The 20,853-nt window shown below is 57.6% G+C and overlaps 2 protein-coding genes across 5 annotated transcripts in view; one reads left to right on the top strand and one right to left on the bottom strand.

Moving 5' to 3' along the window:
• The window catches only part of Nsd2 (nuclear receptor binding SET domain protein 2), a 69,012-nt gene extending 66,091 nt beyond the window's left edge, over positions 1-2,921 (top strand). For all 4 annotated transcript variants that reach the window (XM_048364894.1, XM_048364891.1, XM_048364893.1 and 1 more), the window contains 3 exons: positions 10-116; positions 416-620; positions 2,426-2,921. In XM_048364894.1, coding sequence (XP_048220851.1) covers positions 10-116; positions 416-620; positions 2,426-2,697 — 584 coding nt within the window. In that variant the 3' untranslated portion in view covers positions 2,698-2,921. The remainder of the gene's footprint in view (positions 1-9; positions 117-415; positions 621-2,425) is intronic.
• Positions 2,922-5,451: 2,530 nt separating this feature from the next.
• On the bottom strand, positions 5,452-17,270 carry Nelfa (negative elongation factor complex member A). Its single transcript, XM_048364897.1, is given in 14 exon segments — positions 5,452-6,063; positions 6,176-6,275; positions 6,375-6,515; positions 6,518-6,654; positions 7,675-7,786; positions 8,207-8,295; positions 8,601-8,670; positions 8,762-8,809; positions 8,811-8,893; positions 9,968-10,057; positions 10,305-10,466; positions 11,975-12,146; positions 16,942-17,076; positions 17,078-17,270. Coding segments are annotated over 14 exon segments (1,632 nt in total). The 5' UTR covers positions 17,186-17,270; the 3' UTR covers positions 5,452-5,878.
• Between the last annotated feature and the right edge of the window lie 3,583 nt (positions 17,271-20,853).

Here is a 20,853-nt window from a genome sequence, read left to right as displayed (position 1 = left end):
TTCTTCCAGGGACAGAACTGACTTTTAATTACAACCTCGACTGTTTGGGCAACGAGAAGACGGTCTGCCGGTGCGGAGCCTCCAACTGTAGCGGGTTCCTGGGGGACCGACCAAAGGTAGGGCCGCGGTGACCTCCACAGACCCCACATTGCACAGCACGGCAAGAGCCCTGCAGGGAGCCGAGCGCCTCCCCGAGCGAGGATCGCCGCGGGAACGAGGGGCTGAGGGCCCCGCGGGGTGACGCCGAGGGGCTGGGGCCCCGCGGGGTGACGCCGAGGGGCTGGGGGCCCCGCGGGGTGACGCCGAGGGGCTGGGGGCCCTGAGCGGTGGCATCAAAGGGCAGCAGCTTCGGCTTCCTTAGGCCTCTGCTTCACGCTCTGTCTCTTATTGACCTACGCCCCATTCTTGATTCTAGACGTCAGCACCGCTGTCTTCAGAGGAGAAGGGCAAAAAGGCCAAGAAGAAGAGCCGGCGGCGCCGAGCCAGGGGCGAGGGGAAGCGGCCGTCTGAGGACGAGTGCTTCCGCTGCGGCGACGGCGGCCAGCTGGTGCTGTGTGACCGCAAGTCCTGCACCAAGGCCTACCACCTGTCGTGCCTGGGCCTGGGCAAGCGGCCCTTCGGTAGGTGCGGGGCTCCCGCCGGCGCTCGGCTGGCAGGGCCGTGTCTGGTCGCTGCCCCTGGCTCAGCAAGCCACAGGCAGGGCGCGCCTTCTCGGCCCGCCGCGCACGCCGCGCGACTCTGGTGGGAGTCAGGTGTTGGCCCACGCGGCCTGCACATCCGAACAGGCCCCAAGTCCTTGCCCTGGCTAGAGACGAGATCGGGTCAGGGTCCTGGGGGCCAAAGACGAGTAGATGTAAGGAGCAGGCTCTGCTGTTAGCACCCCTATTCAGAGATGGGGGCCTGAGGGTAAAAAGCTACAGTTCCAGAAGAAATCTGTCCATCATCCATCCATCTGTCCGTCCGTCCGTCCACACGAGTGCCTGTGCACTGGCACGGGTACAGCTTAAACTCAGGGCCTCTTGTGACTTTGCTGTTCAAGGCTGGTGTTCTCCCACTTGAACTGTGCCTCACTCCAGGAGTTTTGCTAGCTAAAGGTGAGTCTCTGAGATTTGTCTGCCTAGGCTGGTTTAAACTCCTACCCTCAGATCTCAGCTCCTGAGCAGTTAAGATTGCAAACGTGCAACCACAAGTGCTTGGCTAAGAAGAAAAATTACGAGTTCCTCACCCACCCAAACACAAAATCAAGAAGTGATAAGACGTGTTTTCTACAAAGGTTTTCGGTTTTTTTTTTTTTGTTTTTTTTTTTTTGCCAGTCCTGGGCCTTGGACTCAGGGCCTGAGCACTGTCCCTGGCTTCTTCCCGCTCAAGGCTAGCACTCTGCCACTTGAGCCACAGCGCCACTTCTGGCCGTTTTCTATATACGTGGTACTGGGGAATCGAACCCAGGGCTTCATGTATACGAGGCGAGCACTCTTGCCACTAGGCCGTATCCCCACCTCTACAAAGGTTTTCAGAAACTCATTTTTGCACAGCAAAAGATGACAAGGCCAGGTTAACCAATGGGCAGAGACAAACCCCTGCGGCTCCAGCAGTACTCTAAGCTAGCAAAGCCTTTCTGGCGAGGAGAGGTCGCATCACACCCGGTCCTGCTGTGACCACCCGGCCCCGGAGCACCAAAGATTAGCTTTTCTTTGGAAGGTGAATGAAAAATGGTGTCTTGTGTTAACTCTTAATTTGATTAGAGCCAAAACTCCTTTGTCCCTAGGCCTGGTAATGGACCTCATGTCTCAGCTGTTCAGAGGCCGAGAATGTGGCCTAGTGGCAGAGTGCTCGTCTCCTATACATGTAGCCCTGGGTTCGATTCCTCAGCACCACATATATAGAAAACTCCAGAAGGGGCGCTGTGGTTCAAGTGACAGAGTGCTAACCTTGAGCAAAAAGAAGCCAGGGACAGTGCTCAGGCCCTGAGTCCAAGGCCCAGGACTGGCAAAAATAAAAAAATAAAAAGATTATAAATTCAGGGATAGTCCAGACTACATAGGAAGTTCATCCTTGAAGCTGGGCACCCGTGGTTCAAGACAGTCATCCCAGCTACAAGGAGGCTGAGAGCTTAGGATCACTGCTGAAAGCCAGCCTGGGCAGCAAAGTTTGCGACTCTTAACTCCAATGAACCCCCCGAAAGCTGGAAGTGGAGCTGTAGCTCAAGAGGTTCAGGGACAGCACCTCGAGTTCAAGCCCCAGGACCCGCACAGGCACACACCCAAAGCGAACCTTTTATAAGAACCATAAAAGGGTGTAGCTCCATGGAGGAGCAGCTTGAGACCCTGGACCCCGCCCTCAGCACCCCAACCCCCCCCTTTCCATCTCAGAAGTGCTGCCCGCGGTGCCCTGTCCCTCGTGGGTGCTGACGCGTGTTTCCTTGCAGGGAAGTGGGAATGCCCTTGGCACCACTGTGACGTGTGTGGCAAGCCTTCTACCTCCTTCTGCCACCTGTGCCCCAACTCCTTGTGTAAGGAGCACCACGACGGGACGGCCTTCCGGGCCACTCAGGACGGGCGGACCTACTGCTGCGAGCATGACTTGGGGGCAGAGTCGGTGAGAAGCACCAAGACTGAGAAACCCCTGGCGGAGCCAGCCAAGCCCAAGGGGAGGAGGCGGCGGCGGAGGTGCTGGCGGAGGGTCACGGAAGGCAAATAGCGCCAGGTGGTGGCGTGGTCAGATCCGGGGCAGCGTGGGGCGGCCAGTCCTGCCGGGAAGGGGGGAGGGGCGCGGGGCGCGGGCTGGCTCCCAGAGCCGTGACGTATCCAGGCCTCCACGGGAGGGAGAGCCTCCACCACTGAGCCACCCGCAGCCGCGCCGCTGCGTCTGCACTGATGCCCGCTGAGCCGCCCCCACTCAGCCGCACTCGAGCCTCCGGTAACGAGGGTCACGGTGCCCTCCCCCCTTCCCGCTCCCGCTCCGGCTCTTAGCGAGACGGGCCTGTGAACACGTGTATCTCACCTGAAATGTGTAGACTAGTGTCTTGTCAAGGTCACCGAGCTTTGACCCTGACGTGGTGTCCGGTGCTGCCCCCACGCTGCCCTCGCACAGGCCACGATCGCACGTCACTTCTTCACTCTTTTGTACTAATGTGAATTTTCCCTCGAGGCTTCTCTTGCGTGCATACGAGGCAGGCAGCCCCCGAGTGTGGAAGCAGGCTGCAGCATTTCCTCCCGCCATTTCTCTCTGTGGATCTGAGTAAACCCCATGCCGAGCAGACCAGCCCCCGGGTCCGCGTCTTCCCGGGCCTGGGCCTGTCCTCTCACCTCGAGTTCCTACCAACATTTGGAAGAAAGCTTTTTTTTTTTTCTAAATTTGACTTTACCAATTTAGGGCCGTCATTCTCAATGTTTCCCTAATCGCCAGGAAAGCACACGTAGCGACGTGTTCTTCCACAGCAGTGGGCTAGCTCTGCAGGGGGACCGTGCTGACCGCAGAGACGCCAGGCAGGCGCCGGGGGCGGGCGCTGAGGGCGCCGGCGCAGCCCCCTGAGCGCAGTGCAGCCCGGCACCAGGCTCACAGCCGCCAGGCCTGCTCACTTTCTTGTACTAAAAGGCCCCAGCCAAGGAGACCGGGGAGTACCAAGTAGTCTTCAGAAGGCAGATCTCAGCACACCAGGCGAGGGGGCGGGAGGGAGGCCCAGGCAGCAGGTCTGCTGGAAGAACCGTGTGGCAGCAGAGCTCAGCAGTGTTTTCAGATAGGTCTCCCGCCACGGCTTCCGGCCACCCCTCCATCTTGCGCAAATACATTCTGCCTTTGGGCCATTCTCGGGGCTGTGACCCCACTCACGTGTGGGATGAGGACCTGCAGGTCCAGGGCCTCCACACTCACTAGGAGTCCCCTCCCTGGCCACTGTCCCTCCTCCAGGCAGTCCCTCGCAAAAGTAGCCATTCAGAGGATCAAAGGGAAGAGCGCCTTCAGCCTTCGCAGGGCTGTCACTGCCACGGGCCACGCTGGCCTGCGCTGGGCCTGGTGAGAGCCCAGTTTCCTCAGAAATATAGTGGATTGGCTCCTAGATATCTACGCTCAGGCCACTGAAGCTAGCCGGCCGCTCAGTGCAAGGCCGGGCTGCGTTCCCACAGGCCCCTCGCGGTGGCAGGCAGGGTGCCTTTCTCACACCGAGCGTGTGTGACGCTCGTGTCAGACACCAGGACTGGCTCTACAGTGCACTTTGGGGAGCAGATTAACTTATTTTTGTACCTGACTGCGGTTTAAAAAAAAAGTCGCATAATTCTTGAGTCATTTTGCTAATCCAAATTATTTCATCTTTCTGAAATACTGCAAAATTTTTGCCTTTCCAAGACCTACAGCAAATAACACTAACTTTAGAACTTGTGAGTTTCTGAATCTCAGTAAAACAAGCTCTTCCCATGGGGTGACCAGCTGGGGCGTCCCCCAGCTGTGACGAGGCCTGTGCTCCGGGGGATTCGTTTTGAGGATTTGGTGACTTTATCTGTTCCATCCCTTGTCACTAGCGTGAAGCAAAATGAGAGTGCCCAGTGCCTCGATTCCCCAGGAGGCAGACCCCCCCCCCCGGCCTGGGAAGGAGGGGGGCCTCGCCACTGCACCTGCCCACAGGGATGGGACCAGGCACTCACCCTCCCAGCGCGGCTGCCAGGGCCCCGGCACACGGAGGTTAGTGCTTACAGTGCCCTCAAAGTATTTATTTCGACCCCTGAAGCATGGTATGTGAAGTGCCCATCTTCCAGAACTACCTTATTTTTGAGAATGAAAGATAGCCTGTTTTAATTAAAGTTAACAAACTGTCGGTTGCCAAATCTCTTCATGAAAAGTGAGTGTAGTTGACTGTTTCAGTAGAGTAAGAGCTGTGTCCTTGGGCGTGTGTCACACTTGTGAGGTGCCCGGTCAAATTAAATTTACGTTTCAACGTGCCCGTCGTGTCTAAACGTCGCACACTCGGAGGTCAGCCTCCTCTTAGGAATGCTGGGTGCTATCACCAGGTTTGATGTTAGACTTAAAAACTTGAAGTTCATTCTTTTGGGGGGGAGGGGGATATGCTAAAATATAGACTTGAGAGTTACCAGTTGGGGAAAATAGCATTTAAAGTGGAAAGTTGTGTTTCGAAAACTGTGTATGAGTATTTTTTTATTAAAAAAAAACTTTAAAGGCCTTTTTAATATTTTTTATGTTTTAACCTCCCCACTTGTGAGGTGTTGTGAGTTCAAGGAGAGCTCTCATTTATCTGCCAGCCATAAAGCCAGTGAAGCCTTGGCAGTGTAGCCAACACTGGACAGCAGAGGAGTTAGGTCTGGGAGAAATATTTTCCTTCATTCCCAGATCCCACTAAAGACAGGGAAAATGGTGGGGGGGGGGGGCCCTCAGGTGATCCCGCCCTCACCCGACCCTAGTCCCTGGGGAGAGGCTGGCCTGAGACTGCGACAGCTCTGCGGGTTTCCTTTAGAAAAGCTAGACTTTTAATACTCGGAATATCTTACAGTGAAAATAGGTCTTAAATCTCTACAACTGTACAAAGACAAATAGAAATCCCAGAGAGGCATGGCGGGGGCTTAGCGGCCCCCACCCCCACCAGTTGCCGCCTTTGGTCCTCTCAGCCTGGGGGGGGGGCACACTAGCAGGGGAACCCTCCCCTCCCAGGCTAGTAGAATTTCTTTTTTAAGAAGAAAAAAAAAAAAATCAAAGGTTGAAGTCTAATAGGCACTAAAATTTGCAGGATGTCATTTTGGCTTTACATTCAAAAATGTAGTTCTGAACCCAAAAAGAGTATCTTAAATCACACGGAAAAAGTAACCCATACTAAGTATAAAAAGCCCCCCCGGCCCCCGAAACGACGCGAAGCCGGGCGGGCGGGGCGCGGCAGTTAGGACACGTTGGTCATGGGCTTGTACTTCTTGAAGCGCGTCCACTGGCCCGTGGCGTAGTTCATCTCGAACACGGTGTCCACCAGCATGGTGGTGCTGCCCTGGCCGTCCGCCTTGGGCAGGTCCTCCATGTGCTCGCTGAGCTTGATTTGGATCACGTCGCCCTGTTCCTGGCACGGGTTCTCTGTGGGAACAAGGGGTTGCTGGGCCGCGCCGGGGGGGGGGGGGGGGGCCAGGACGTCCTCCCGTCCTCCCTCCCCCCCTCCCTCCCCCGGAGCCGGGTGCACCCGACATACCTCTGGAGCCAGCCATGAAGCCCAGAATGAGGGCCTTCTCGGGCCTCGTGATCTTGTTGGCCGTTTTGAACATCTCCTGGGCAGCGTACATGTGCTCTCTCTGTGGAGGGCAGGAAGTGGGTACCAAGGCCACCAGAGCCACCTGCTCTGTCCCCCATCGGGCGCTGGACTTCCCGCCCACCACCACCAGGGCACCTACCGTGAGAGACAGTTTCTTCTTAGGCTGCTGCTGGGCTGTCGGCTGGGTCTGGGGGGCCACCATGGCCACTGGGGGTGCCTGAGAAGTGGGAGTGACGGCTGGAGGTGTGGTGGGCCTCAGGGGCGAGGTGGGGCGCGGCGGGGCGTGGGCGTGGCCGGGCTCAGGCCGCTGTTGTACATGGGCGCCCTCTGCTTGAACTGTGCTGGCAGCGTGGGGCTTGGGGCACTGGACTCTTCTGATGGCCGGCCGGCCTGCAGGCCAGCCTCCCGGGCAGACGGGGCTGCGACACAGTAGCCTGATGAGGGGTCCGGGGAGTAGGATGGAGGCCCTCGCCCACCACACTCCCCAGGCGGCTGTGCAGACGGGTGCTTCCTGCTGGCAAGATGGAAGGCTCTCCCCACCCGTGAGGGCACTATCCTGGAGTGCCACACCCCGATGGCAGAGCCAGCGGCTCCCAACATTTCCAGACATACAAAACAGGTTCTTGGGGGCTGGGGATATGGCCTAGTGGCAAGAGAGCTTGCCTTGTATACATGAGACCCTGGGTTCGATTCCCCAGCACCACATAGACAGAAAACGGCCAGAGGGGGCGCTGTGGCTCAAGTGGCAGAGTGCTAGCCTTGAGCGGGAAGAAGCCAGGGACAGTGCTCAGGCCCCGAGTTCAAGGCCCAGGACTGGCCAAAAACAAACAGGTTCTTGGGTCAGTTCCTGACCTGGGGCAGGGCCCCCGTACCCTGGCTGCTGGGCACAAGACAAGCCTGGCCCCCAAGCCTTCCTGCTAGCCCGAGGTGAGCAGCGCGCTGCCTAGATCTCTCAGGCAAAGCCATGCCCCATGCGGCCAGCCAAACATGGTGGCCGGGCCAAGCCCAGTGAACTCAGGGCTTCATCCTTGCTCGGCTTTGCTGCTCTTCCACTTGAGCCACATCTCAAGCTCTGGTTTTTTTTTGGTCTTTGGGATCGGCAAGCGCTTTGCCACTGAGCTGCGTCCCAGCAGAGCTCTGCTTCCGTCCTGGCTGCTGTAGGGTTGGGCTCTGGGGGCCTCTCTGCCTGGGCTGCTCCTCGGTGCTCAGCAGTCGGGACTCCGGAACCAGCCCCGGCTCCAAGCGTCAGACAACAGCCGCTTGCTCGGGTCAGGGCTGTGGGTTTATCTCCTGCCCTAGAGCGGCTCCCACCCCGGAACCAGCAGGGCAGAGGGGATAACGGGCATTTGGAGGCCACAGACGGGAACGGAGCCCAGGCAGAGCCAGGCAGCGGGGCCTGTCCGGGGGCCGACAGGGGGCCGGCAGGGGAGGCGGCTCACCTGGGGGCGTCTCGGAGCTGGGGATGTAGGATGAGGCAGGCACCACGCTGGGTGTGGAGGGCAGGTAACTGGTGGAGGGCAGTGCAGGCTCGCTGTTCAGAGACCCGAGTTTCTGGGAGACAGAGATGGAGGTCCTTCTGGGCAGAGGCCCAATATTTAGCACCCCTTTCTCCCCATCCAGCCAATCCCGGCAACGGCGATGCCAGACTCCAGGTCCTAGCACACCTCACCCACCCCACGCTCCCTGGACGGCACCTCGGGGAGCAGAGCCTAGCAAGGCTTGTCTTGCACAAAAGTGCACTAAGAATGGAAACGCACAGGAGATGTCCCCGCAGTCACACACACATCTGGCCCCCAGCACGAAGCCGCTGGCCTTGCGGCCTCATACGTGCACGACACACCCGTGCGCGGACCGGCACTGCCGTGCACACTCACACACTCCCAACACGACCAACAAGAGGGCACACACACGGACAGGGCTGCCTCGGAGTTGGGGGCGGGGGAGGCGTTGGACAGGACATAGGAACGGCACCTGTGTGGACCCCAGGCCGGCTGCATAGTCTGGTGTGGCGTTTTCCACGACTGTTTCTTCTTTGGCTGGCTTTTCCACCACGTCGGCATCTGTGGACAAAGCACGGAGGCCCCTGCTGGCTCAGAGGGCCGAGCCCACCGCAGGGCGCCCGGCAGCGGGCCGCTCGGCAGTCTCTACAGGACGAGCGGTGACTGGAAGGAGAGCAGCCGGTGTGGCCCGGGAGAAGGGAAGGGCGGGGTGCGGCCAGGAAGAGGTGCCTCAGGCTTCCGGAGCCTCAGCCCCTTTCAGGGCACCTGGCAGAAGGCCCGGTCCCAGCTCCACACATCCCGAGGCAGAGGAACTGCGGCCCACACCACCTCCTTCCCCAGACCCACGGGGCCCTGCACGCACGCACCTACGGTCTTCCTCCTCCTCTTTGCCTCGCGGCCAGCACCAACCATGTCCAGCTCAGAAATATCCAGGAGCTGCCAAAATGAACACAAGTCTGCACACTCAATGGCGGTGTAGGGGCGAGGCTGGCCCGTCTGGGACGCAGGGACGCAGGGGACAGCCCACCTTCACACCCCTTTCTTTCCGCAGTGGCGTCCGGGAAGGCGGGATGGGGGGTCCGGTTCCCAGTGGGGCTGAAGGCGCTGGGCGTGGTGGGGCTTCTGAAGGGGGCCTGCTTCGGGATGCCTTTAAGGGGGGCTGGAAAAGAGGAGGTACTTTCAGTGGCCCGGCGATCACATCAAGGGAGCCCCAACATCTCTGACTAGCAGAATGGCTCAGGCACAGCTGCCTTGGAGGACCACGGGGGAGGGGGGGCCCTCCGGTCACCCTGCGTGTCTGCCCGCCTCCAAGTGAGCCTCCTGTGCCAGTGTGTCTGGAAAGAAAGACCGGACAGCATGGCCACACTGGCGGGGCTGCACCAGCAGATGCGAGGGCCCGGGGCTTGTGGCACTTGGGGGTGGCCGAGGCCCCTGCCTACAAGCAGAGCCTCCCGCGGACAGCCCCAGCTCTGTGCCAGGCCCGGCTCTGGGGTGCGGTGCGCCTGTGGGCCCTCCTCCCTCCCTGCAGGATGCCGGGGGGGGGGGGCGGGGGGCAGCGGCCAGGCTCCCACAGAGCTGTGCCTGCAGGTGAAAGGGCCCAGGTCCGGTCCAGTCTGGTCCTGCCCTGCCCTTGCCCCGGCCCTGCCCCGCCCTGGCGAGCTCTGCTGAGAAGGAAAGATGGAGTCTGCTCCAGGAGGCAGATGGGGATGGAGGGGCCGAGTCCAGCAGCGACCCAGCCCACCCACGGCAGGCCAGTCGTGCCCACCAGCTCTTTGTGAAAGCACCTGGCAGAAGCAGATCTCAAATGAGAAAGTGTGCAGGCCAGCCCCAACCCATCGGGAGGGGGCTTTTCTTCAGCGCCTGGGGGTAGTGGCTGCCCTGCCCACTGGCTCCTCAACTTCACTTGTGCGGAGCCTGCTGCAGGTGCCCTGGGGTTCTGGTAGCCCCGCTTCCAAGAATGGGTGGAGAAGCGGAAGCCTTGGGCCAGCACTCAGAGCTGGGAAGTACTGAGCACTAAGCACTGCAGTGTGTGCGAGGAGCACGAGGCAGAGCCCATTCTCCCGGCTGCGGGGGACAGAGGAGCCCTGGGCACCCTTTCCAGATGGCAGGGGAGTGCGGAGTGTCTCCCGCAGGCCCACAGGACTGGCTAGTCACCACACAGACGCCCGGCCTCGCCTCGCACCCCCCTCCCTGGGAGGCAACACGCGCAGGGCCCCGCGCACACCCGCCTTACTTGTCGTGTCCATCTTGCGGAGTGGCCCCCTGCCCTTGGTGTGGAACGGCACCCCTGCGCTCCTCTTCAGTTGCTGCGCGGTCTCAGTGGCTGTGCACAAAGCAACAGGCATCGGGACGTGCCCAGGGCAGCAGCGAAGGGAGACGACGGCCGCGGGGCCTCCCAGTGCACAGCTCCACCAGCTCCGGGAGCTCCGGGCCAGGGGCTGCGCCTGGGGCGCCCGGAGCAGAGCGGGAGGCTTCCCAGTAAACCCTTTTGGAGCAGCAAGCCCCGCAGGCCCTGGCTGTTGGCACAGGAGCGGGGGGGGGGGGGGGGGGGGGCGGCACGGTACACTCACACTTCTGCAGCAGCTCCGCGCGCAGCGTGGCGCTCTTGGGCTTGCGCTTCAGCTGGAAGTGCTTCACGGGTGGGGTGAGGGGCCCGGCGAGCATGGCCAGGGCGTTCTTGTTCAGGTACTGGCACTCCAGCGGCAGCATGGCCGAGGCCTCGCACTCGCCCACTGCGGGGAGAGCCAAGCACCGTCAGAGCCTCCCAGGACACAGCCCTTCCGTGCGCTGCTTCCAGTCCCCAGAACAAGGGACCCGCCTAGAACACAGGGTGGGAGCACCCTGGGGGCTGTCACTGGCACCCAAGAACCCACGACACGTACAATGTCCAACACACCCTTATCACAAGGTGGGTGTCTTTTTTTTTTTTGCCAGTCCTGGGACTTGAACTCAGGGCCTGAGCACCGTCCCTGGCTTCTTTATGCTCAAGGCTAGCACTCTGCCACTTGAGCCACAGCACCCCTTCTGGCCTTTTCTACATAGGTGGTGCTGGGGAATCGAACCCAGGACTTCGTGGATACGAGGTGAGCACTCAACCACCAGGCCATATTCCCAGCCACAGAAGGTGGGTTTCTTGTTCTTGGGGTCACTGGATAATTTTATGGGCTCTGCTGCTTCGATGCGTGTCCGTGCAGTGCACTGACACTGCCCATCCCCATCTCCCTCTAGTATCCCCCTCCCCCACTTCTTGTTAATCTTAATAGCCAGATCATTCTAATTTATTTTTAGTTTCCAAGTGAGAGAAAACAGACAATACTTGTCTTTGATTCTGGCATTATTTCACTTCACATGTCGTGTTCCGATTTCACCCATTTTCCTGCAAATAACAGGCTTGCTTGCTTCGTTCTGGCTGACTGGTACTCCACCGCACATGAGTAGCACGGTCTCATCTGCCCGCAGCCCAGGCCGTAAACCTCATCAAACACCCACCACCCCAGTGGCCGGAGAGGGAGCACGCGGCTACCACAGGCGGCTCCCCTGGGAGTCCTCACGGGCCCGCGGAGCTGCCGAGTCCGTGTGGTCAGGGAACTGTCCCCGGGGGACACAGGGCCCCTGCTGCAGGAACGAGGCACATGACTACCCACAAACGAGCCTGCGGCCTCCTCTCGCTCTGCACCCCGGGCAGTACTCCCCTCCCCCCCCCACCTCAGGACAGCCTCCAAGGCGTAGCCCACCGCGCTGGGTGCTCTGGGACCCCAGCTCCCACTCCCTGACCTCAGAAGGGACTCAGGAAAGGCCACGCCCAGGCTCTAGCCTCCCTTATCTGGTCACGTGCCAGCCAGCCAGCGAACGGCCCTGTCCCCATGTCCCAAGCCAGTAACATCCCAGCGGATGAAGATTCTGGTTTTGCCACAGACTGTGGACGTTGCAGGCCCTGGAGACAGGACCCGCAGAGCCCAGACCTTCACCACAGGAGCAACAGCAAGCAGCCCAGACAAGCGCCGGTGAGCACCACGTCTGTACAAAGATGCCACGCGAGCTTGCTGTACAACGCGTGCATGAAGCCGGACAGCAGCATGCGGGGGGGGGGGGGGGGGGAAGGGCACACAGGGCGGGTGCACGCGAGGGGAGGGGCTTGCACACGCAATGTCGTAGGAACTGCGGCAAAGTACACACTCAACAACAGATTCATCTTGGAAAAGTCATCACTTCCAACATAAAATGAAACCACACTACGTACCCTTTTCTCTAAGTTCTCCTAAAATATCTTGAACGTTGGGGTTCTGTTCCTCAAGGTCAAGATTGAGGGAACCGGTGTCAGGAAAGGACTTCAGAATGTCGGCGACCATGAGGACCCAGGGGTCCGAGTCCAGGCTGGCCAGCTGGATGATGTCCATCAGAGCGCCTTTCATCTACGGAGAGAAGGTGCGGTGCGCGCTACAGCACAGCTGCCGCCCCGAGCGAGGCAGCGCTCCGCGCCCTGAGGCGGGCGACCTCAAGCCTCCACGGCCCCCCTCCGCCCCAGCGGCAGCCGAGGATCCCAAGGCACGCGACAGGGCTCTGGCCATCCACGGCGGAGAGGTGCCGGCCGCTCCAGCCCCGCGGGGCACGGCACCTGCTGCGGCCGTGCCGGGAGGACAACACACCCGAGAGGGAAGCAGGTCCTGGTTCTGGGCACTGAGTATCAAACAGTGACCGAGCCACCAGGTAGCTGCTGTGTGCCCCGTTCTGCGAGGAGTTCAAGACCAGAGACGGAGCAGTGCTGTCAACACAGGCTTCCAGAAAACCCACCTGTGCACATGCTTACACGCGTACACATAAACCCAAGAAAGAAAAGCTGGCCTCATCTACTGCACGTTTGAAGACCATGGCCCAATCTAGCAGCTCACAAAAGAGCAGATGATCTGATACACCGGAGAGGTATCTACCTATAGAGAACTGTAGGAAACAAAAAAGAACGCCCAATAGCATCTTAAAACCCCCAAAGTAGAAGCCACAGCGGGGCTAAGTTCAGTGGTAAACGATTGGCACGTGCAAGGTCCTAAGTTCAACCCCTAACACTGCAGGGGATAAAAGCGTGCTGCCATCACCAACAAAAAGGAAGAGACAAATCCACGGTCACCCACTGCAGACATCAAATATTCCCCTTCACTAACTGAGGAAAAAATGAGGATGAGCAGAGGAGACCTGCACATCTCCACAGATCAGACCCAAAGGACACACGGAACTCAGCTCAGGCCTCAAAACTAGCGCTCACACCTGCCCAGCATTTTCCCATCAAGCAACTGAAATAACTTGGCTACATTGCCTGGGCATCAGGAATAAAAACATGCCCGAAACCTCTTCCCCTCAGACACATACAACTTAAGAAGCATGTCTAAATTACGAAATGATCACAGAAACTAGAACGCATTGACTGAGACTTGATCACGAGCACCCGGGCAGTGGCTCATGCCTGGGCACTCACAACACTGAGACCTGAGGATTAGGATTCAAAGCCAGCCGGGGCAGACAAATCCAAAGACGCAGCTCTAACCAACACAAAGCCGGAATTGCTAGTGTGGCTCGAGTAGAGCACTAACCATGAGCAAAAGAGCTGAGTGGTAATGTGAGCACGCACGCGCATGTACATGCACACACACACCAACACTTATCAGATGCAGCTAAAAGCTGTAATTAGGAAAAATAAAATTTAGCAGATACTATTACAACAGTGTGATGAAATGTGACACATGAATATAAGCTGGAGAGCCTGTACAGAGAAAGTCATAAGACTTAATGATGGCTCTAAGTAGATTTCGGACTATTAAGTACAGCCTCAAAATCCCACCCCAACAGGTTTTATGTACATAACCCGAGAAGTTAACATACTATGTATATACAGAAGTGCCGGGAAAATCCAGACACTCCTGAAGAGTAGAGAGTTTGCCCTGCTTTTTAGGTATCAAGATTCATTATGAATGAAGCAACAGCAGACTCATCAGGCTATTAGCCCAGCAATTCATCCATGGCTCCAAAGAACAGAGCCCTGGAAGAGACGCATAGCAGATTCCAAACTGGATAAATGAAAAGATCTACACCCACACTGTGGCTGCTGGCCTCCAGTGAGGAAGGAGCATTCCAACACCAGACCAGGCTGGCACCAACTAAGAGGGGGAAGACACAGAAACCACCGAGCTACAATTAAGCCACAGCTGGGAGGTATCTGAAGCATATGGGTTAGAAAAGGGATGTATCAGCATTTATTACAAAAAGACTCCTCTAAAGTAGTGAAAAAAAGAAGAAGGTAGCTGAGTGCCAGTGGCTTACAACTGTAATCCTAGCTTCTTGGAGGATGAAGGCTTGAAGCCAGCCTTGAGCAGGAAAGTTCACTAGACTTCAACTCTAAAATAACGAGCAATAAGTGGTCTGGAGTGGTTCAACTGGCAGAATGCTATCCTAACAAACGGGAAGCCCCCAGTTCAAGTCCGATTAGTGCCAAAAAAAAATTTTTTAAGACAATCAGGAGAAAAAGATATCCCACAAAAAAAAAGAGAACAGCAAATAAAAGGTATTCAAGGCAGACACAAGAACACCTAGTAATATTACACATCCACTAGACAAACACGTTTCACTGAGGAGTATAATTTAATACAACCATTTTGAAAAACTATTTGGTGGGCTGGAAGGTGGCTTAGTTAGGGTAGAGCGCTTGCCTAGCATGCATGAAACCCTGGTTTGATTCCTCAGTACCAAATAAACAAAAGCCTAAAGTGGCACTGTGGCTTAAGTGGTAGCCTTGAGCAAAAGAAGCTCAGGGACAGAGCCCAGACCCTGGGTTCAAGCCCCAGGGGATTGCAGAAAGAAGAAAAGAAACAAAAAACCAAGCCACTATTTGGCAACAAGTCCAATACAACCACAATCTCACTTCTAGAGAAATGTATCTGAATATATACACAATGTTAGTATAAGGGACTGGGACTATGGCCTAGTGGCAAGAGAGCTTGCCTCGTATACTTGAAGCCCTGGGTTCGATTCCCCAGCACCACATATATGGAAAACAGCCAGAAGGGGCGCTGTGGCTCAAGTGGCAGAGTGCTAGGCCTTGAGCAAAAAGAAGCCAGGGACAGTGCTCAGGCCCTGAGTCCAAGGCCCAGGACTGGCAATAATAATAATAATAATGTTAGTATGAGCATTTTTCAAACAGCAAAAACAAAAAAGAAAAACTAGCTAAAAACTGTCTAGAATATTATACACAGAGTGGTGTAGTGAGAGCATGGAATTCCGCATCAATGAAAGGCGAAACCCTGTCCGCTGGATCTTGGATACATGTCAAAGCGTCAATCAAATGACACACTCACACTACACACAGAATACATGCGACATGATACCATATACCATATTCAAACTAGGCAAAAACAAACTCTCCTGGGTAGGAGTGCATATAGAATTGACAATGCTACAAAGAATGGAAAGTGACTGCCTATACATGGGGATCCGATCATTAGGAGTTAGAGTGCTCTTTCTCTCCTGTAGGGAGATGAATGATGAGTCATTTTGCTATTAGTATTGGCTAAACAGGACAAATACATAGTAGTTCAGTATACAAGATGTACAGCTCAGTAAAAACCAATCATAACTTATAATAATGTAAAAATAACACAGCGATAGCTGGGAATGTTTTTGTTTTTTTTGACCAGTCCTGGGCCTTGGACTGAGGGCCTGAGCACTGTCCCCTGGCTTCTTCCCGCTCAAGGCTAGCACTCTGCCACTTGAGCCACAGCGCCGCTTCTGGCCGTTTTCTATATATGTGGTGCTGGGGAATCGAACCTAGGGCCTCGTGTATCCGAGGCAGGCACTCTTGCCACTAGGCTATATCCCCAGCCCCATTGCTGGGGAATGTTTTAACTAGGGTGTTTTAGTATTTTTGAAGCCATACTGGGGGTTCACCCTAGTAACTGCAAGCAGCTCTCCAGAGGCTGAGGAACCATGGAAGGTTTGAGGCTCTCCTCCCACCCCACCCCCCTCCAAACAAATCCCAGGTTACTTTGCTCTCAGAAAGGGATGGACTGTACCGTTTTAGGAAAAAGCAAAACAAATTCAGTCTGATATCTCACTAACTAGAATATGTTTTTCTGTTGGTGGTGGGGGCTTGAACTCTGGGCGTGGGGCCCGGTCTCTGAGCTCTTCAGCTCAAGGCTACAACTTGAGCCACAGAGCCACTTCCGGTTTTCTAGTACTTAATTGGATATGAGTCTCCTGGACTTTCCTGCTCTGGCTGGCTTTGAACCGTGATCCTCAGATCTCAGCCTCCTGAGTAGCTGGGATGACAGGCTTGGGACACTTAAAAGAATGGAAAGAATAGTGCGGTAACAAGGCCGCTGCACACTTGGAGAGACAAAAGCAACTCAAGTGAAGTTAGTAGTCATCTGTAAACGCACACCACAAGCCCAACTGAGGAGCCTCCCCCCCCCATCCCCCCCTCCCCCGCGAACACCAAGGAGGGGGCTGGGCTAGAGGGGGTTAGGAAGTGCGGCAGAGGGGAGGCGGGCTGGGGGGGGGGGGTTAAGCGTGGCGGCGGGGGGGACCGGGTTGAGGGGGGGCGGGCCAGACGGGGGTGGGGGTAAGCGAGGCGTGGGAGCGTCGGTGGGGCCTGGGTCGGGCCTGGGGGGAACGAGAGCGCGGCGGGGGGCCGGGCCGGGGGTGGGGGGAGCGTCGGTGGGACCCGGGGCCGCGGCCGGGCCGGGGGTGGGGGGAGCGTCGGTGGGACCCGGGGCCGGCGGGGGTGGGGGGGGAGCGTCGGGTGGGACCCGGGGCCGGGCCGGCGGGGGTGGGGGGGAGCGGTCGGTGGGACCCGGGGCCGGGCCGGCGGGGTGGGGGGGAGCGTCGGTGGGACCCGGGGCCGGGCCGGCGGGGTGGGGGGGGAGCGTCGGTGGGACCCGGGGCCGGGCCGGCGGGGTGGGGGGGGGGAGCGTCGGTGGGACCCGGGGGCCGGGCCGGCGGGGGTGGGGGGGAGCGTCGGTGGGACCCGGGGCCGGGCCGGCGGGGTGGGGGGGAGCGTCGGTGGGACCCGGGGCCGGGCCGGCGGGGTGGGGGGGGAGCGTCGGTGGGACCCGGGGCCGGGCCGGCGGGGGTGGGGGGGGGGAGCGTCGGTGGGACCCGGGGCCGGCGGGGTGGGGGAGCGTCGGTGGGACCCGGGGCCCCGCGCCCCCGCCCCCCCCACCTCACCTCGTCCACCGTGCGGCGCGGGAGGTGCAGCGTCCCGAGCAGCAGCTTGAGCTTCACGGCCGACGAGAGGCGGTGGAAGCAGAGGCGGATGTTGTCGATGACGGCGGCGGTGAGCAGGGAGGCGATGCTGGGCGGGCGCCCACAGCTCGTCGGTGGCGCCGAGCTTGTTGTGCAGCCACAGCCCGGTGTCGCTCTCCCGCGATGGACGCCATCTTGGGGGCGGGCCGCGCGCGCGCGCCGGCATCTTAGGAGGACGCCCTCGGGCGCCCCCCGGCGAGGAACCCCCAACATGGCGGCCGCCGCGGGCGCGGGGCGGGGGCGGGGCGGGGCGGGGCCTCCCTCGGCCGGTGAGCGAGCGCGGCCGGCGGGGCGACTGCGCCGCGAGCCGGAGCCGGAGCCGGGGCCGGAGCCGGAGCCGGGGCCGGGGCGGGGGAGGGGGCGGGGCGGGCGCGCTCGCCGGCCTCCGTACCGCGTCACCGCGGCGCCCGCCCCGGCGCGGGGAGATGACGACACGCCGGGTCGCGGTCGCGTCCTCGTGACGTCACGGCGGCGCGCCGGGGACGCCGCCGCCGCCCCGCGCCGCGCCGGAGGCTGAGGACGGTCGAGGTTCCGAGCGGCCCGGGGGGCGGGAGGGCCCGGGGCAGACCGCGCCGGCGCCGGCCGGAACGAGAGCGACCCGCGGGCCCGGGCCGTGCTCCGCGGGGCGGCCGCGGCGGGGCTGCTCCCCACGGAGCCGGGCCGCCCGCCTCTGAACCGCCACCCTCAGATCTCAGCCCCTGCCTGGTAGGACTGCGGGTGCCCACGAGTTTTCGCGCGCTGGAACCCCTCCCTCCTCGGGCGTGGCCCTGAGGTCCATCAAGCTGCCTCTTTCCTGAGACGCGGCTCGCGTCCCAGGCCGGCCCGAAGCCTTCTGCAGTGCTGGGTGCGGAGCCAGGGCCGCAGCCTTCGGGGCCAGTGCTTGCCCCCTGAGTCTCCAGCTCCGAAGCGTCCAATCAAAGGGCTGCCTGGCCGCTGACGGAAGTTTATCTGTCACCCATCAAAGATAGCGTTTATTTTTTAATAGTTTGATGAATTTTTAATTTTTTTCTATTCATAATTTGCTAAATGTTTAAAGTCATAATCATCAAGTGTTTAATTTGATCAGATGTTCTTACAAAACTTCTGCATATATTGAAATGATTGTATGATGAAGTTTTTTTTCCTCACCTCTATTCTTTACATGCAATTAGGCCGGAATGTGGCTGCCTAGTAGAGCGCTTGCCTAGCAGGCATGAAGCCCTGGGTTCAATTCCTCAGTACCATGCAAACAGAAAAAGACAGAAGTGGTGCTGTGGTAGGGTGCTAGCCTTGAGCAAAAGAAGCTCAGGGACAGGCAGTGCCTAGGCCCTGAATTCAAAGCCCCAAGACTGTCCCCCCCCCCAAAAAAATTACATGCAATTAATGAACATTGGATGGTTTCCAAATGGAGTAAATCTTGTTTTCCTGGAATTAGTCCTGTTTGAACATAGTGTAACCATTTGATGACTCTGAGTCCCCAAAGATAGAACCTAATCCCTAACTTTTTAGTCAACACACAACTGAACAAACCTCAGTCTTTGTCTCTGGCAAGAGAAGAATTCAGGCAAGGTGATGGAAGACATGATGCAGAAAGCACAGGGAACATGCCCAGCAGCTTGCCTCCATCATCTCGGCTGTCTTCCTCCTCACAGAGTTGGCCTTGGTTTAAGTGGGGAGAATTGGAGTCCTGAAAGATGGTTTTCTGCTTGGTGGGTCTCCTTTGTGTCTTACTGGAAGGTGGTGGTAGCTTTAGGAGACGGGCCATTAGGAGGACATTTTACACCCAAATCTTAAGAAGGTCTCTGAAGTAGGACATTGCCTTGCAGCCTGCGTCAGGAGGCGGCACGATCTTCCTGTGCTTGCTCAAGTGGGTTCTGTCCATCCTGATTTGGCAGAGACGATACAATGCCAGTGCTGATCTTCAGAAGGAAATGAAAGTCTCGTATCCAAAGAATTTGTTTGGTAGCCTCACAGTTCTATGAAGTAAGAAGATAAAAACTTTGCTACTTTGTCCACCTTGTGTGAATTTTGTTTGAACTGTGCAGCTAAAAGGGACACAATAGATGTCCATCACATTTGTAGATAAGGGGGCTGGGAATATGGCCTAGTAGTAGAGTGCTCGCCCCGCATACATGAAGCACTGGGTTCGATTCCCAGCACCATATATATAGAAAACGGCCAGAGGTGGTGCTGTGGCTCCAGTGGTAGAGTGCTAACTAGCCTTGAGCAAAAAGAAGCCAGGGACAGTGCTCAGGCCCTGAGTCCAAGCCCAGGACTGGCAAAAAAAAAAAAAACATTAGTAGATAAATGCCCATCATATTGTAGATGTGTACATGAACGCCCTTCGCATTTATACAGAGGAGCCCATCACGTTTGCACCTGGAAGCCCATCATGTCTGTACATGGATGTCCATATTACACATGGAAGTCCATCATGTTTGTAACTTTAACCTAATGCTCTAACTCTTCCCAGATAAGTGTATAGAACACTTCTACTTTCTAGGAAATCTTACATCTATTGGGAAGAAGACTGAGGAGATCAAGAAAGAAGGCAAGAAATTTCACCAACTAGTGAAGTACAATAACCATCTTCAAAGTATAAATGTAGGGGGCTGGGGATGTGGCTTCGTGGTAGAGTGCTTGCCTAGCATGCGTGAAGCCCTGGGTTCGGCTCCTCAGCACCACATACACAGAAAAGTGGCGCTGTGGCTCAAGTGGCAGAGTGCTCACCTTGAGCAAAAAGAAGCCAGGGACAGTGCTCAGGCCCAGAGTCCAAGCCCCAGGACTGGCACCAAAAAACCAAAAACAAAAAAGTGAAAACAGTGTGTTTTCAAATTCAAATCTATTTGGAGCTCTTATTTTATAAGCTGTTGAGTAAGCCACAATATGCAATTTATGAAGAATAAAAATGTCACGGTGGTTCCCTCTTCTGCGTTGTTTTTCTCTGTTTTTGTTTTCTCAAAAGTGAAGGTGTTCTCGCCATTGTTCTAAAAACAGAGTTTCTATTCACCAGTCACTGCTGAAATGAACTATGCAGGGGGAAAATAAAGGAAAGGGTGACATCGTCCAAAATAAGAAATGCACTCGTCACTTGACTTACAAAACGGTAGCCGCTCTGAGCAACACCTTAGTGATAACTAAAATTACTTAAAAACATGAAAAAAAAAAAAAAAGGAAAATGAACGCTACAGCCTTCAGGGGGGACAGGAGGGGAAACTGGGAGAGAGCGAGAGAAGGGGGGACACTGTCCACAGAGAAATGGACTCGTGACCCGGCGGGTGTGGCTGTAACCATCGCCTTCCAGTAATAAACACATCAAAAACCCCCTCCAGGAAACAAAGCGGTGCAGCCTCGCGGGAAGGGGCGTGAGGACGCCGGGCCCCAAGCTCCCACGAGGCACTGGGAATCGAAACGAGTTCAAGTCTCACTAGGTCGCCACCGATGCATGGAAAGCCCCTCTGCCCGCGGAGGCCGAGCGCATCAGGACGCTCGGGGGGAAGCAGCGAGCTCCACCCGGAGGAAGACGGACGGCCCCAGTCCGCAGTGGGCGGGGAGGGAGGCCCGCCGTGTCCCCCGACGGGCCTCGGGCGGGCCGTGGACTGCGGGCCGTGAGCGGACACCGGCACAGCGACTCACGTCCCAGTTACTCGGAGGCAGAAGCAAGAGGATCTGGAGTTCCAGAGTGTGAGACACCCCTCCCCAAAAAACACAGGGCTGGGAGTGCGGCCTAGGGGCAGAGCGCTCACCTCACACGCATGAAGCCCTGGGTTCGAGTCCTCAGCACCACATACACAGAAAAAGCCAGAAGTGCTGCTGTGGCTCAAGTGGCAGAGTGCTCACCTTGAGCACAAAGAA

This window comes from Perognathus longimembris, chromosome 16 (genome assembly GCF_023159225.1).
Source record: "Perognathus longimembris pacificus isolate PPM17 chromosome 16, ASM2315922v1, whole genome shotgun sequence".
Classification (NCBI taxonomy): Eukaryota; Metazoa; Chordata; class Mammalia; order Rodentia; family Heteromyidae; genus Perognathus; species Perognathus longimembris.
The sequence above is the reverse complement of the archived record's forward strand: the minus strand, read 5'-3'. Positions and strand labels throughout refer to the sequence as shown.